At 39.8% G+C, this 16736-nt stretch overlaps 1 protein-coding gene across 2 annotated transcripts in view; it reads left to right on the top strand.

Annotated features, from left to right (window-relative positions):
- LAMA4 (laminin subunit alpha 4) overlaps window positions 1–16736 on the top strand; it is a 145041-nt gene that overhangs the window by 95899 nt on the left and 32406 nt on the right. For both annotated transcript variants that reach the window (XM_058735002.1, XM_058735001.1), the window contains exons 16-22: window positions 4681–4797; window positions 6391–6570; window positions 10497–10636; window positions 13306–13482; window positions 14122–14267; window positions 14579–14741; window positions 16021–16154. In XM_058735002.1, coding sequence (XP_058590985.1) covers window positions 4681–4797; window positions 6391–6570; window positions 10497–10636; window positions 13306–13482; window positions 14122–14267; window positions 14579–14741; window positions 16021–16154 — 1057 coding nt within the window. The remainder of the gene's footprint in view (window positions 1–4680; window positions 4798–6390; window positions 6571–10496; window positions 10637–13305; window positions 13483–14121; window positions 14268–14578; window positions 14742–16020; window positions 16155–16736) is intronic.

Genomic DNA, 16736 nt, shown 5'->3' with positions numbered 1-16736 from the left:
CATTTTTGTCAATTCTGAATCTTGGGAGCTACTCTTAAAAACAATTGCAGTGATTAAGAATTTCACTAAACATTAATCATCTCTGAGCTAATGACCTCATACCTAAGGATGGGGGCTCACTGACTAATGAGGATGGAAATCCATTATCCAGCTAACTTCTAACTACCACCCAAAAAAAAGACCAAGTTTGGAACAAAAAACGTCACATAATTTTATCAAAGCAATCAATCTCAATTCTAACCATATGTTTTCTTTTTTTTTTTTTTTTTACAAAGAGCACTACCTAGAGAAAAAAATGCATTTGTTTTCTTATATGCTAAATATTTAAACAGCTATGATAAAGCAACTATTGTTTTATGCTTGCTGGGTAAAGAAAGGCAATAAAAATGTTCTAATTAATTATATAAGTCTAATCTTGAACTTACTTTTTAGAAGAGAATTAGAATATTACCTGCAAAAATTGAGAATATTAAAAGTAAAATATATTTTTTACTGAAGTATGATTAATATGCAGTGTCATATTAGTTTCGTGTGTACAATACAATGATTCAACAACTCTGTACATTGCTCTGTGCTCATCACATTAAGTGTGCTCTTAAAAAGGAAAATATTTTTGGGGCGCCTGGGTGGCGCAGTCGGTTAAGCGTCCGACTTCAGCCAGGTCACGATCTCGCGGTCCGTGAGTTCGAGCCCCGCGTCGGGCTCTGGGCTGATGGCTCGGAGCCTGGAGCCTGTTTCCGATTCTGTGTCTCCCTCTCTCTGACCCTCCCCCGTTCATGCTCTGTCTCTCTCTGTCTCAAAAATAAATAAACATTAAAAAAAAAAAAAAAATAAATAAAAATAAAAAAAAAAAAAAAAAAAAGGAAAATATTTTTAGGTAAATGTTGCCATGTCTATATACTGCTTTGTTTCTTGTGATGTGAAGACCAGAATATGTGGATCTTCATGACAGTGACTTAAATATTTTATCCTCCTTGATAATTTGCAATTTTCTTAATCTTGTCATTATTGAGTTATTGGACCTCATGAAAACAATTTTTCTTTTCTGGTAATGGTATCTCTTCAAAGTTCTATATTTTAAGTACAGAGAAAATCTCTCCGTATAGGTCTCTGAATATTTCGCAGTGCTGGTCACGTATTTCATGATCTTGTTTTCTTAAATTTCTTCACATATTTATTTGCAAAAGGGACACCAATGGGGAGTTAGGACTGCATGGACCAGAACTTTGCCTCCCTTTAGATAACACACATTGGTGATATAAATTCAGATTTTCAGATTAAACTATATTCATCTACTGAGTTTCATTACAATTTCAAATTACTGTTAATTCATTTCCAAATGACTTTCAACAATTAGTAATCTTTATATCCCAGACTTCCTTTTCTTCATTATCTCTATGAAATAGTTAGCAACTTATAATAAACTCAGGAAGCTGCTATTTAAAGGAGAATTCTACTGAATTCATTTGTAAAATGAAAAATGTTTATGTAAAACAATAAGTTTCAAATAGGACAGACTTTTTGTGAAACATTTTTTTCTTATCAACTTCCAGCCCAAAGTAGAATTTTTTTCACCTATTTTTATCAAGGGCTCCAAATATAGAGTTGAATATATTCTTTCTTGGTGTATCAGCCAGTGTTTTTTGCAGCTATAAGACCCAAAAGGAAGAGCTGAAAAGATTGTTTGTATTAAAAATATTTAAAAAACAAAACTAAAAGAGGGAGAGGAGATATAATTCAAGTACAAAGTATGTTTAAGTCCCTCCTTAAATTCTGGAAAATTTTTGGCATTACCCAGAGGAAATGAGAAAGACGTGCTTGTACTTTGTTTATATTGTACTTGGTGACAGAATCAATTCAGCATCACTCATTGTATACCCACTATACACAAAGGGGGAAGATAACCAAATAACAAAGCAGCACGCAAAGACCGTATAATAGAAAGAGAAAGTACACCATGGGAGACAGTATATTTACAAGCCTAGAGGAGAGAAAAAGAGTATAATAGGAGGTGAAGAAATTATTTCTCTGTCTGTCAAAAAGCATAAAGTTCCTGATGCTTTGGAAATAAACAAAGCATGAACCAAGAATTCTTGGGAAAGTTCATCCTTCAGTTCAGACAAGATACTACATCATGACTTGCTTGGATTTGCTCCAAAATAACCCATTATGATTCTATGCTATAAGCACACTTTCAGGAATAGTTTTGTAAGAAAAAGACTAAGAACATCTGATAGGCCTATATGTAAATAATGTGTATACATTTAATCAGTCATTAAACCCTTCCCACAAAGAAATCTCAAGGCTCAGATGGCTTTCCCCGTGAATTCTTCCAAACATTTAAGTAACACCACTTGTGTATAAATTCTTCCAGGAAACAGAAAAAAGAGGAAATATTCTCTAACTTGTTGTATTAAGCCAACAAAACTAAGATACAAAACCTGATAAGAACATTATAAAAAAGGAAAATTACAAGCCACATTCTCTCACAGAGATGTGAAAATTCTAATCGAAATATTAGCCGATCAAATCTAACACACATAGAAGTGATAATACATGATCAAGTTAAGTTTATTCCAAGATTTCAGGGATAGTTTAACATTTAAAACATCAATAGTAATTCACCACATTTTAGGAATATGGGAGAAAATTCATATGATCATGTCACCACATGCAGGAAGATCATTTACCAAAACTCAATACCCATTCATGTTTTTAAAAAACTTGTAGCAAACTAAGAATACAAGGAAACCTCTGTAATCTAAGAAATAATAATAAAATAATGGTCATCAAGCATATTAATACTGAAGTATTTAAAGTTTGCCCACTAAGACTGGAAACAAGACAAAGATACCTCCCACATTACCAATTCAGTGTGTAAAAAATCTGGTTTAATTCTATGTACAACAAAATTAGAAATTAACTTTGTAAAATAACACCATTTACAATATCATAAAATACCTAGGAATAAAGCTGATGAAATATAAGATCTCTAATCTTATTAAAGATGATCTAAATATGGGGTGCCTGGGTGGCTCAGTCGGTTGAGCGTCCGACTTCAGCTCAGGTCACGATCTCGCGGTTCATGAGTTCGAGCCCCGTGTCAGGCTCTGGGCTGATGGCTCGGAGCCTGGAGCCTGCTTCCGATTCTGTGTCTCCCTCTCTCTCTGCCCCTCCCCCATGCATGCTCTGTCTCTCTCTGTCTCAAAAATAAATAAACATTAAAAAAAAAAAATTGGGGGGCGCCTGGGTGGCGCAGTGGGTTAAGCGTCCGACTTCAGCCAGGTCACGATCTCGCGGTCCGTGAGTTCGAGCCCCGCGTCAGGCTCTGGGCTGATGGCTCGGAGCCTGGAGCCTGTTTCCGATTCTGTGTCTCCCTCTCTCTCTCTGCCCCTCCCCCGTTCATGCTCTGTCTCTCTCTGTCCCAAAAATAAATAAAAAACGTTGAAAAAAAAAATTAAAAAAAAAAATTTAAGATGATCTGAATAAATGGAGATTAAAATGAGAATTTAGATCTAAATAAAAATAAATAAAAACTGTATTTATTAACTAGAAGCCTTAAATTTGTAAAAATGACAATTCTGCCAAATTTATCTGTAGAGTCAATATAATACCATCGGAAGTACCAGCACTGTATGCATATATAGAGGATGACTCTAGAATTTCTATGGAAATGAGGGTGGGAGGAGCTAAGAAACCAGCACAATCCTTGAAGAATAAAACAAAGCTGGAAGACTTAAACTACCAGATGTTAAGACTTATAACTCTACAGAAATTAAGACAGAGATACAAAAGATGTAGAAAATTACAATACTGTATCATTTCTTTTGAATAAAGCTTAAGAACAGACACAACTGGGGCGCCTGGGTGGCTCAGTCGGTTGAGTCGCTGACTTTGGCTCAGGTCACGATCTCACGGTCCATGAGTTCGAGCCCCGCGTCAGGCTCTGTGCTGACAGCTTAGCGCCTGAAGCCTGTTTCAGATTCTGTGTCTCCCTCTCTCTGACCCTCCCCCGTTCATGCTCTGTCTCTCTCTGTCTCAAAAATAAATAAACGTTAAAAAAAAAAAAAAAACAGACACAACTAACAGAGATAGCATTCAGAATAGTGGTCATTCTTGGGAAATCACAGAGATCCCAGGAAACTAGGAGGACCAATAATGTTCTACTTTCTTTACTTGATACTGCTTACATGCTGTGCTCAGTTTGTGAACATTCATCAAGCTGTGCATTTATAATGTGCCCCCTTTTCTAGATGTATGTTGTACATCAATTAAAATTTTATTAAAACCATAAAAAAGAATTCTTCTTATATAACAGTCATCACCATAAATAGAGGTAGATCTTTTCTTTTCAGCTCTTTATCAACCATGCTGCTAGGAGTTATTAGTCACAGCAGTGCTATATTTTTCAAAGAAGTTAGCCATAATCTCTAGACCTTTCACGAGTCGCTTTATGGCATCCTAAATCATTCCCAAGCAGTGTTACTACTTTTCTATAATCCTGTACCTCTTAACTGAGATGCCACTTTCCAGAACTGGTGTTCTATGTTCATATCATATTGAGAATTTTACAGATGATTCCGTGATATAGATCAGAATTTTCCTTGTTGAAATGGAGATGTTTTGTTCCCCCTAGCATCTTGGCTTTACTGGTACCTTTTTTTGGCTTCTTCTCCATAGGTAACGATGAGGCAGTAGCTGATACCAACAGGCGTGTGGGTGGAGCTCTAGCAAGGAAGAGTGCTCTTAAAAACAGATTGAATGATGCCATTAAGCGACTACAAGCCACGGAGAGAGGTAAGGATCACAGACAAGAACTTAAGCTTCATCTGTTTATTCACTGGGATTAAAATAATGCTTTGAAGAAGGAATACATGACTCCTTATCAGTCCTTTTATAAATAAATATTGTTTTCTGATGACAAAAGAAACTATGTTCATCACACACACACACACACACACACACACACTGAGAAAGAATTATAAAAGCTATAATCATACCATCTAGGGGTGACCATTAAATCTGAGAGCATTTTCCTTCTATCTTGTGTGTGTGTGCACACACGTGCATGTGTGTTTTAATGGGATCATGCTGCTTATACTGTTTGGTAACCTACTTTCTTGTGGACATCATTCTTCATTAATAAGCATGCCCTAATCTGATTACTGGGTTTCTCTGGCCCTAATTGTTACATGCCGTGTCATTCTTATGGTACAAGTAGAGAGACCAACAAGCCAAATAGAGACACTAGAGCACGCATTTTGCCCAGTCTGGGACTACAGTGGCATCTTAAGAAGATGGGCTTGGGACCAGATGTGCCTTCCCTGGTATAGTGAAAGTTAACAGATACTGCTGGATGAGAGTGTTTCACTACATGGAGCAAATCCAACTACTGTACCAGAGTGCACCAAAACCCCAGCCAGGGGGGTATCTTCCATTGAGAATCCCTGTCATCAGCACCATCAGAGCTATGACATACTAGCCACTGGACTGTGTTTTACGTACATTCTGTCATGTGGGAAAATATCACCATTGCCTTCAGATGAATGTGAACCCTGAGGCTTGTCAAGGTTTGGGAACTTGCTCCAAAAGGCACAGCTCCAAAAGGAAGCAGACCCAGGATTCAAAGCTACATCCGTCAGGGTTCAGATCATGTGAGGTTGAATTAAATATTTCTCCACTTAAACAAAAAGAAAGCCTCAACCTCACCTGAGTGATTTTGATTACAAAAGTAATACATGATTATTATAGAAAAATGAGAAGATACAGATAAGAAAAAAAAGCACAAAAGAAGAAAAACCTTTTATAATCTCGTTACCTAGGAAAAAACACTTTGCTGTAAACTTACATTATTTTTATTTTAAATATATAACTTTAATGAAAATAGAATGCCACTCTATATACTATTTGGAAACTTGCTTTTATTATTTAAAAATAATTGTCCTTACTAATTTACTTCTGTACTAGAGCATCATTTTTATGGTAAAAGGTGCTCCACACAGAAGAAAGTGATATTTACAATGCATTTCAGACATAAACATGTTATGACTTAAAATCTCATATGTGTTTTCTGTGGCTTTCTCGCAATGCCTCTAACCTGAAAAGATACTAATTACTTTTTTAAATCTACTTCTAATTTGAAAATGTTTTCAGTGAGCTACATGATTTTAATAAGACTCTAGAGTCTTTCAAGCTCATTTTTTAATGCTACTTAACAATTTTCTTCTGCATCTAACTTACACTATAATTAACATACATTTAAAGGTCTTTGTGCAGCTTAAAAACCCAAAAGCTCAGGTCTGTTTTATCCCAGTGATTAAATGGATGGTAATGTTCCCAACCGATGTCCTGCTTCTCTGCAAAGTGAATGTCCCTGTGCTCTGTGTGAAGGTGATGCTCAGCAGCGCCTGGGTCAGTCAAGGCTGATCACGGAGGAAGCTAACAAGACCACAGTGGAAGTCCAGCAGGCAGCCGCCCCGATGGCTCACAATCTGACCAGCTGGTCGCAAAATCTGCAGAATTTTGACTCTTCTGCTTACAACACTGCAGTGGCCTCTGCCAGAGATGCAGGTATCATGGTTTGCATCCAGTTGAGGAACTGGCCATTAAGTGCAACACATCCGTTCGTTAAGAAGGCAGTTTGCTTCATTTGGGTTTTAGATTGGAATATTGTAGAAGTTAGCTTAGGAAAAAAGAAAAACTTTTGCTCAGTTCATCTATCAATATATGTATGTGTGTGTGCATAGGAGATATATATTTCACACAAATAGACACTAGATAGATGGGTTAAGAATCATTTTTTTTTCTGAATGAAGTAATGGCAGCACTGATATTTATCAATGTAAGTTTGATCCTTTGGGAAAGAACGTCAATCACAAAATATTGGTTTGCATTTTAGAAAAATATTTACTAAACTGCCTTGCTTTTTCCTTACCTAAGTAAAGCAGGTTATTACCAACAAGTACTGACTATGGCGAAACATAATGGAAGGTTCCCATTAAGAAGAACCATTTGGGGGCACCTGGGTGGCTCAGTGGGTTGAGTGTCTCAGATTTCAGCTCAAGTCAACAGTTCTTGAGTTTGGGCCCCTAGGCGGGCTCTGTGCTGACAGCTCAGAGCCTGGAGCCTGCTTCGGATTCTGTGTCTCCCTCTCTCTGCCCCTTCCCCAGCGCTCTCTCTCTCTCTCTCTCTCTCTCTATCTCTCTCTCCCCCTCTCTCTCAAAAATAAACATAGGGGCGCCCGGGTGGCTCAGTCGGTTGAGCATCTGACTTCAGCTCAGGTCATGATCTCGCAGTTCATGAGTTCGAGCCCTGCATTGGGCTCTATGCTGACAGCTCAGAGCCTGGAGCCTGCTTCAGATTCTGTGTCTCCCTCTCTCTGCCCCTTCCCTACTCATGCACTGTCTCTCTCTGTCTCTCAAAAATGAATAAACATTAAAAAAAATTTTTTTAATAAATAAACATTAAGAAGAACTGTTAGCCAGCTTGAATACAGATTTATAGCAATGATAATGAAATATTCTGATATCTCCCTAATTTGTTTAGTTACACATAGATTAAAATCACATATTACTACATTTATTCTGTCTTCTGCCTCTTAAATATCAATGTCTTTTTCAATGACTAGAACTTTCGGTTCCCCAGCATGGCTTTGCAGAACATAATACCTTCACTTCCATCTGAGTTAAGAAACAACTTTACTAATCCACATATGAGCCGCCTGTCACTAGAAATTTTATTCCGGGTCACAAATATCCATTCCCATGACAGGAAGATAACTCTTTTATGTTCATCTTTTAAGTATATATCTTTTAAGTACATGAAGTAATTTCTCCATGTAACCACTCACTTAATTACTTTTAGAACTTGATCGCTAAAAGATTTGCCTACATGACATCCAACATTTGCGTTTATAAAGATAGGGCCAAAGGAATATTTACTAAATCTGTGTTAAGTTTTTTTCCTCCTTCTTCAGTCCAATCCATGATTCCAGTAATCCAGAACTAGCATTAATTGAAATTGTTTCAGGCCTCCGTGTTTTCCTCAAACAGCATCTTGTGGTTCAAAGCAAAGTAAATGAAAGAGCATACCACAGTATAAGAGACCTTATAAAGACTCTAATATAGGGTGCCTGGGTGGCTCAGTCAGTTAAGCGGCCGACTTTGGCTCAGGTCATGATCTCGCGGTCCGTGAGTTGGAGCCCCGCGTCGGGCTCTGTGCTGACAGCTCAGAGCCTGGAGCCTGTTTCAGATTCTGTGTCTCCCTCTCTCTGACCCTCCCCTGTTCATGCTCTGTCTCTCCCTGTCTCAAAAATAAATAAAACGTTAAGAAAAAAAATTTTTTTAAATAAAAAAAATAAAGACTCTAATAAAAGGTGACTCCCTTTCTCTGACAAAATTGAGGACAGGGAAACCCTGTTTTACATACATTTCCATAATCAAAATTTAATGTACTACAATAAATATACTTTATTACCTGTAATTTTTAAAGACTATTATACCATAAAATGGCTATTGTAGTCAGTATCCAAACAACAAATATTTACCTCTGTATTAATCAATACGATAACACAAGTAAATTGCTATTATTTTACTTAATATGATAAAGATATTAATTGATATCATATTAATTATTGATTAATTGATTAATTATTATCATATTGATAATATGATATATTATTTACTTAATATGATAGAGAAGCACCTTACTTCCTAAATAGAGAAAAGAAACATCCTTGGTCCTCACTGACATATTCTCCTGAATCTGAATTTAGTTTGGTTCTAGTAAGAAGCTTACTCTTTTCCAGCTCTTAATGCTCAGTGACCATGGCCCTGCTCTTAGCTGGCAAACACCCAAAAGATGGTCATTCTCTAGTACAGTGGTTCTCAAACCTTCATATGCTTCAGAATCACCTGGTCCTCACTCCCAGGGTTTCTTTTTTTTTTTTTTTTTCAACGTTTTTTTATTTATTTTTGGGACAGAGAGAGACATAGCATGAACGGGGGAGGGGCAGAGAGAGAGGGAGACACAGAATCGGAAACAGGCTCCAGGCTCCGAGCCATCAGCCCAGAGCCTGACGCGGGGCTCGAACTCACGGACCGCGAGATCGTGACCTGGCTGAAGTCGGACGCTTAACCGACTGCGCCACCCAGGCGCCCCTCAGGGTTTCTGATTCAGCAGGTTTGCGTTGGAGCCCAATAATTTGCATTTCTAACAAGTTCCTTGATGATGCCGATGCTGCTGGTCTGGGGAGCACACACTGAGAACCACTGGTCATGAAACCTTAGGGAAAGTTGTGTTTTAGGCTTTTCTCATCAAGCTGTATGCATATAATTTGTTCTCTTTTCGATGTGTGTGTCATTCCTTAAAAAATAAATAAATAAATAAATAAATAACCTACACAGTTAGTGTGATGTCCTTGTACCATCCCTTTTCTGGGCCCATAGACTTGGAAGACTCAATTTATCATTATTATTATTATTATTGATGATTATTTTAACCGCTGTTTTAGTGAAATCACTATATAGAATAATCTTGCCCACCCTCACCTTGGCACGACTGCCACTTTTCTGGGTGCTTGATTGTTCCTTCCATCTAGCTCCACTTCCTCTTGGACCAGTGCAACGGCAGTGTGATGTGTGAACAGGAATCCTGGGGGATAGCCTCTTCCACCAACTTGTGCCCAGCATTCCTTGTGACCTGTTGTATCAGTTCAATTAGAAATGCAAGCAGAGGGGCGCCTGGGTGGCTCAGTCAGTTAAGTGTCTGACTCTTGATCTCAGAGTTCATGGGTCCAACCCCCGCGCTGGGCTCGGGCTGGTAGCGCAGAACCTGCTTGGGATTCTCTTTCTCCCTCTCTCTCTGCCCCTCCCCTGCTCAGGTGCACACACACTCTCTCTCTCTCAAATAAATAAGTGAACTTAAAAAAAGAAAAAGAAATACAAGCAGAACCTGTGCTGTATAGCGTGCTGTATAGTGAAAGGAACACCTGTAGATTTGTCATGGATCCTGCCCTTTAGAAATGTACGTTATAGGGGCGCCCAGGTGGCTCAGTTGGTTAAGCGTCCGACTTCGGCTCAGGTCATGATCTCGCAGTTTGTGAGTTCCAGCCCCGCGTTCAGCTCTGTGCTGACAGCTTGCTCACAGCCTGGAGCCTGCTTCAGATTCTGTCTCCCTTTCTCTCTGTCCCTCCCCCGCTCACACTCTGTCTCTCCCAAAACTAAATAAGCATTAAAAAAAAATTAGATATGTAAGTTATAAGTCAGCTTACTTTCCATATAATTTTTAGAACGATATATGTTATAAATGCCACGAAGTAGTAATCACTTATGCATTGGGCTTAACTATTCGTTTTGCAGGATTGCAAATAATTTCTTATAGTTCTAACAGAAGTAACCATGTGTTTGTTGTCTCTTCACCTGATACCTTAAATATAGTTAATATTGGTTGATATAGTTGAGCTGTTTCCTCAAGTGGTTAATTTTTATTAACTGCAGTAAGAAATTTGACAGAGGTTGTCCCTCAGCTCCTGGATCAGCTTCGCACCGTAGAACAGAAGCGGCCTGCAAGCAACGTTTCTGCCAGCATCCAGAGGATCCGGGAGCTTATTGCTCAGACCAGAAGCGTCGCCAGCAAGGTAACAGTGAAAGGCATCTTTGTCAGTCAGTCGGGGATAGTGAGAACATGAAACTGAACTGCCAGTCTCGAGGCAGCTTCCAGAGCCCGGAACCTTCCTACTGTATTGTCCAGCTCAGTAGTTCTAAGCTGCATCTGGATCTGTTCATTTGAATTGCATGAGGAGCTTTAAAAACTAAACCAATTCCTGGTCCCAACCTCAGAGCAATGCATCAGGCTCTCTAGAGGATGGGCTCAGCACCTGTATTTTTCAAAAACTTCCCAGTGATTCTTATGTGTAGCCAAGATTAAGGGCCACAGGGGCGCCTGGGTGGCTCAGTCGGTTGGGTGACCGACTTCAGCTCAGGTCATGATCTCACGGTCTGTGAGTTCGAGCCCCACATCGGGCTCTGTGCTGACAGCTCAGAGCCTGGAACCTATTTCAGATTCTGTGTCTCCCTCTCTCTCTGACCCTCCCCCGTTCATGCTCTGTCCCTCTCTGTCTCAAAAATAAACAAATGTAAAAATAATAATAATAATAATAAAAGATTAAGGGCCACAGAGTTAACTAGTCAACAAAGCTCATAGAGCAAAAGAAATCGAGTGAAACCAACCCCAATAGAAGACTCGATGTATTATTGTTACTATTATTAATTATTTTAACAGCTGTCTTAGTGCAATCACTGTATAGAAATATCTTGCCCATCTACCTCTTCAAGGAATTCTCAGGTACAACACTGATGATATGAAGCCTTTACTGACCTCCCCCCACAGGCTTCCCTGGGGAATCACAGACCACATAAACTGGAAAATCGCAACGAAGACCCTGCCCCGAGATGTTTGCACAGAGGCAAAGAGGCAGCATCCTAATTAGAGCTGGTGGTGGAAGGCACATGCCCTGACATGGCCGTCAGCATTTTCAGTGTGGCAAGCGGGGCTTTTTTTTTTTTTGGCCCTCTTTCTCATTTGTCTTTTATTAATGTATAGACCAGCATCATTTTTACAGCCAAATTATATGGTTTTATTTTCTCAATTGCGAATTGGCCTGATCAGACCATTGGCCCCTAAGTGCTGACAGAAAGAAGTACTGGAAATCAACTATTTTGTAATAGAGGAGATTAGTATTGGTCAATAGATCCAACTTTTGAATGATATATGATAATTGGTCCCACCCCACAAATCGCCATTGTTAGGTTCCTTGGAGAACCTTTGAAGAAAAGGTGATGGTGAAGAAATGGCATTTCCAAAGCTAGGTTTCTGTGATGGCTTTCTGGTAATTTTGTTTAAATGGGGAAGAAGTTGGGGGCCTTAATCACCTAAAACCATTTTCTAAAGAGGCTTGGCAATGCCTTGGGGAGCCCAGTTGGCTCTTCAAAGTGAGACAATTTCTGTGCAGACGTATTTCCTTCTCAGACTCAATTTTTTACAACAAAAATTTTAATCCCATAAACTGATTGTTTATCAAGATGATTGATTTGTATTCAACTAGCAACATAGGACAGCTGTACTGCAAACACTTGGGAATATCATCTTGAACTTATTGAACATCAGTATTAACCAAATCAATATTAAATAATGGATATAAATACATCTAATTATTCAGAAATATTTGTATGACATGGTTATAAAAAGTCCATCCACTTCTGAATACTCAGAAAATCACCCTGAACCAGTTCAGCTTTTCCTATTGGGCCTCTCTGTAGATTTCATCTACTGAATTATGCTTTGTTGTGATGCCTTTCTGAGGATTGTTATAAGAAATATCTTAACGAACTCATCATTACAGGAACGATAATGATAGAGCCGGGAGCTCAAAGTACTTTAGAGATATTATCTTATTTCATTCAGCAAAACTTTTGTCCTCACTTTACAGTTGAAGAGACTGCAGGTTAAGTGACTTGCTTGTGATTACATAGCTAGTAAGTGGCAGAGCCAGGTTTCAAGATCCCATTTAAGACTTCAAATCTGGGGGCGCCTGGGTGGCTCAGTCGGTCAAGCGTCCGACTTCGGCTCAGGTCGCAATCTCGCGATCCGTGAGTTCGAGCCCCGCGTCGGGCTCTGGGCTGACTGCTCAGAGCCTGGAGCCTGTTTCCGATTCTGTGTCTCCCTCTCTCTCTGACCCTCCCCCGTTCATGCTCTGTCTCTCTCTGTCTCAAAAATAAATAAACGTTAAAAAAAATTAAAAAAAAAAAAAGAGAGACTTCAAATCTGGGTATAGACCCCTCCCAACTGTCCAGATGTGATCAAGTATGCTCCTCTTATGAAGCCCCTGAGGAGAAAGTCTTAGCCATGTTGGTACCCAAGATTAATTATACTTCTCCTAATCAACTAATTGTTAATTTTATGGGCCTTGCGAACAGCATAAACTGACCAGGTATCCCATCAAGCTCTTTAGTTCACCCCAACCAAGTATGTAGTTCATTGTGGAAGTCGTATTTATTCTCGCCTTGGATCTGCTTTGTCACTTTCTTTGGCTCCCTTCCCTTCACCCCACTTTAAATTTAAACAACTATATTATAATCTGCCTCAACTCCTTTCTCCCACAAGGTGAGGACATAAGGGAACAAGGGCCAGGAGGGGAGTAGGGCTCAGAGAGCCCATAGGAGCTGAGGGAAGCCTGTTGGGAACCATGAGAGAGAGCTATACCTATTTCTGCGGGGTGTTTTTAACAGAATAATTGTGTAACTCCAGATCCAAGTCTCCATGATGTTCGATGGCCAGTCAGCAGTGGAGGTACACCCCAAAACCAGTATGGATGACTTAAAGACCTTCACGTCCCTGAGCCTGTACATGAAGCCTCCTCCCATGAAGCAGCCAGAACTTGGGGGGGCTGCAGACCGGTTTATCCTGTACCTTGGAAGCAAACACGTAAGAGCACGACGTCTTAAAAGAGAGAACACAGTTAAAAGGAAAGATAGGTGCTCTTCTCTTGCCTTCAAACCAAAACTACCTATGCAAACAAATCGAATTCCCATTCACTCACAAAGTAGAGCTCACTCTAATGCCAAGACTCGAGTAGTGATTTAAAGATAAGGAATTCCTTCCCTCTGTGGGATATTTCGGGGGCTGCGTCGTTACCAGCTCCACACTGCTAACTGAACATAGCATTTCAAAGACTTTCCCAACACAGAGGCCTGCCGTGTTTGATGCTGCACCTGCTCGAAGATGCACAGCAATAGGTATTGGCAGGCTGCGTTTTGTCCCTGGATTAACCAGACACGATTAGCACACTCCCGGAAGGCATCAAATGTCCACAGGCCTGCAGTTGCCTGCTTGCCTGTCCAGGATGCCCTCGGACAAACACAGGGGGGCAGCAGACTCATGTAGCCACAGGAGGCTGGAAAGGAAGAGGCACCGGCCAACTCAGGCAACCTTGTAATAACTCAGGCCAGACTTGCCTTGTATACAGCCAAGCATTTGAACTGCTGACTGTCCCTTAAAGAAATGAAAACAAAATATGATATTCCTTCATACGAATTTTATTTACGTGACTTCTTGATGTTGCAGGCCAAAAAAGAATACATGGGTCTTGCAATCAAAAATGATAACCTGGTGTACATTTACAATTTGGGAACTAAGGATGTGGAGATTCCCCTGGACTCCAAACCCGTCAGTTCCTGGCCTGCTTACTTCAGCATTGTCAAGATTGAAAGGTAAAGTGAAGCCACAGCCCAGGGCTTACATGCAAATTTCATTAAGAAATCTATCGAACGTGCACGAACACAACGTGTGTGGAAAACAAAAGATTAGGGAAAAAATAGTCATTGTTTCTAAATAGCAATCAATATTAGAAGTTTTTGTCTTTTTTCCTCTTTCTATTGGTTGTTGACATTCTGTAAATGCATATGCATGTGACAAAATCAGATCACCAATTCTGCGATGAGGGAACATTAGCATTTTGATATTCAAAAAAACATATTTTCTACAAACGATCTGGCTAATAAAGTGTGAAATTCTTTTACAGGGTAGGAAAACACGGAAAGGTGTTTTTAACAGTCCCAAGTCTAAGTAGCACTGCAGAGGAAAAGTTTATTAAAAAGGGAGAATTCGCAGGAGATGACTCCTTGCTGGATCTGGACCCCGAGGACACCGTGTTTTATGTTGGTGGAGTGCCTCCAAACTTCAAGGTAAGCTATCCAGCTATATTTGGAGTTATTAACAATCTATAATGATTGTTTTTAAAAATTCATAAAGTGGGGGTAGGCTGGAAATCTTGATACTTTTTTTTTGATGTTTCAAGTTTTTGTTTAAATTCTAGTTAACATATAGTGTAATATTAGTCTCAGGAGTAGAAGTCAGTGATTCATCCCTTACGTATAACACCCAGTGCTCCTCCCAGCAAGTGCCCTCCTTAATACCCATCATCCGTCTAGCCCATCCCCCCACCTGGAAGTCTTGATATTTTAAGAAAGAACTTAGCTCAATGGGTGGTAAAATTCTGATCTAAAAATCTGTTATATAAATCTGGTCTCTACTACCCATATTTTCATAGGGTCAAATCCTTTTAAACTATAGATAGCTAACATTCATTTCATTCTGATAACAGGCGTATATGATTAATATTACCCCCACCCACTACTACAGAGTGTGTGTACCTTGTGGATTTGTACCTAGCCTTCAGGTTCACAGATCACAGGTTCAACTCAGTTATCTCAACTAATATAGACATGAAATAAAATGCTTGAGATGAGGGAAGGGATGGAACTAGGGGGGCGGGAGATATGAGATCTGGTGAAGGGAAGAAAAATCAAAGGCCCAGCCAGATAGGGAGTTGATGTAGGATTTCAATTCCAGGGCTATGACATACTAGTTATAGACGCATTACTGAACATCTCCAAGAATTACTTTCCTTCTGTTTGTATCAGAACAGGAATATCTACCTCACAGAGCTGCTGTAAGAATTGATTTTGGTCATGAATTCACTGCTCAGTGTGTGACAGATACGTAGTATATACTCAGCAAATCCCATCCTCTCTGTTAAGATATGCACAGCTGAGGGGTGCCTGGGTGGCTCAGTCAGTTGAGCGTCCAACTTCAGCTTAGGTCATGATCTCACGGTTCGTGGGTTCGAACCCCTTGTCAGGCTCTGTGCTGACAGCTCAGAGCCTGGAGCCTGCTTCAGATTCCGTGTCTCCCTCTCTCTCTGTCCCTCCCCCGCTCACTCTCTGTCTCTCTCTGTCTCTCAAAAATGAATAAACATTAAAAAAATTAAAATGAAAAAAATAAAAAAGATATGCACAACTGAAAAATCACTATTTATCTAAGTTATTGGCACAGAGTAGACACAGGTATGGAAAGATATTTTATCAATGGGTTGTTCCCCTTGACCTGCTGTTTCATTACCTGTTCTGTATCGTCTGCGTGACATATGATCACAGGGTAGTTGATTTGCTTTGTCTTGCACAGCTCCCTGCAAGCTTAAACCTGCCTGGCTTCGTCGGCTGCCTGGAATTGGCCACTTTGAATAATGATGTGATCAGCTTGTACAACTTCAAGCGCATCTATAACATGGATCCCTCCAAGTCAGTGCCCTGTGCCAGGTAAGAAAGTGTTAAGTGTACTAAAGCCTTTGATGGCCACATGAGGGCAGCAAGTGAGACAAACATGGAACAATATCCAGGTTCTCAATGTTTTCTTTGGGGAAACTAGTTTTGAAACTGCGTAATAGTCGTGCCCGCAAAAATCATTTCAGTTCTTCCCTACCACCAAGGAGCATGTGCAATTATGAAAAGTCTTAAACAACTTGTTTGCAGCTTTGATTTAGGATTCCAGAGACTGGAGTTTCACTAGAAACTTCTGTTGTCTTAGCACATAGGGTGGAAAAGAAATCCATTTAAAACAATTCATGTAGGATAAAGATGTGATATATATTCATCTATAGATGTGTATATGATGGAATATGATCCAGCCATAAAAAAGAATGAGATCTTAACATTTGCCACAAAGTGGATGGAGCTAGAGTATATTATACTAAGCAAAATGAGGAGCACCTGGGTGGCTCAGTGGATTAAGCATCCAACTCGTGATTTAGGCTCAGGTCATGATCTCAGGGTTCATGAGACTGAGCCCTGCATCAGGCTCTGCACTGATAGGCTCTCTTCCTCTCTCTGCCCCTCCCCCAC

The sequence above is a fragment of the Neofelis nebulosa genome, chromosome 6, assembly GCF_028018385.1.
Source record: "Neofelis nebulosa isolate mNeoNeb1 chromosome 6, mNeoNeb1.pri, whole genome shotgun sequence".
In the NCBI taxonomy this organism is placed as follows: Eukaryota; Metazoa; Chordata; class Mammalia; order Carnivora; family Felidae; genus Neofelis; species Neofelis nebulosa.
Note: the sequence above shows the minus strand (reverse complement) of the source record. Positions and strands in the feature narration are given on the sequence as shown.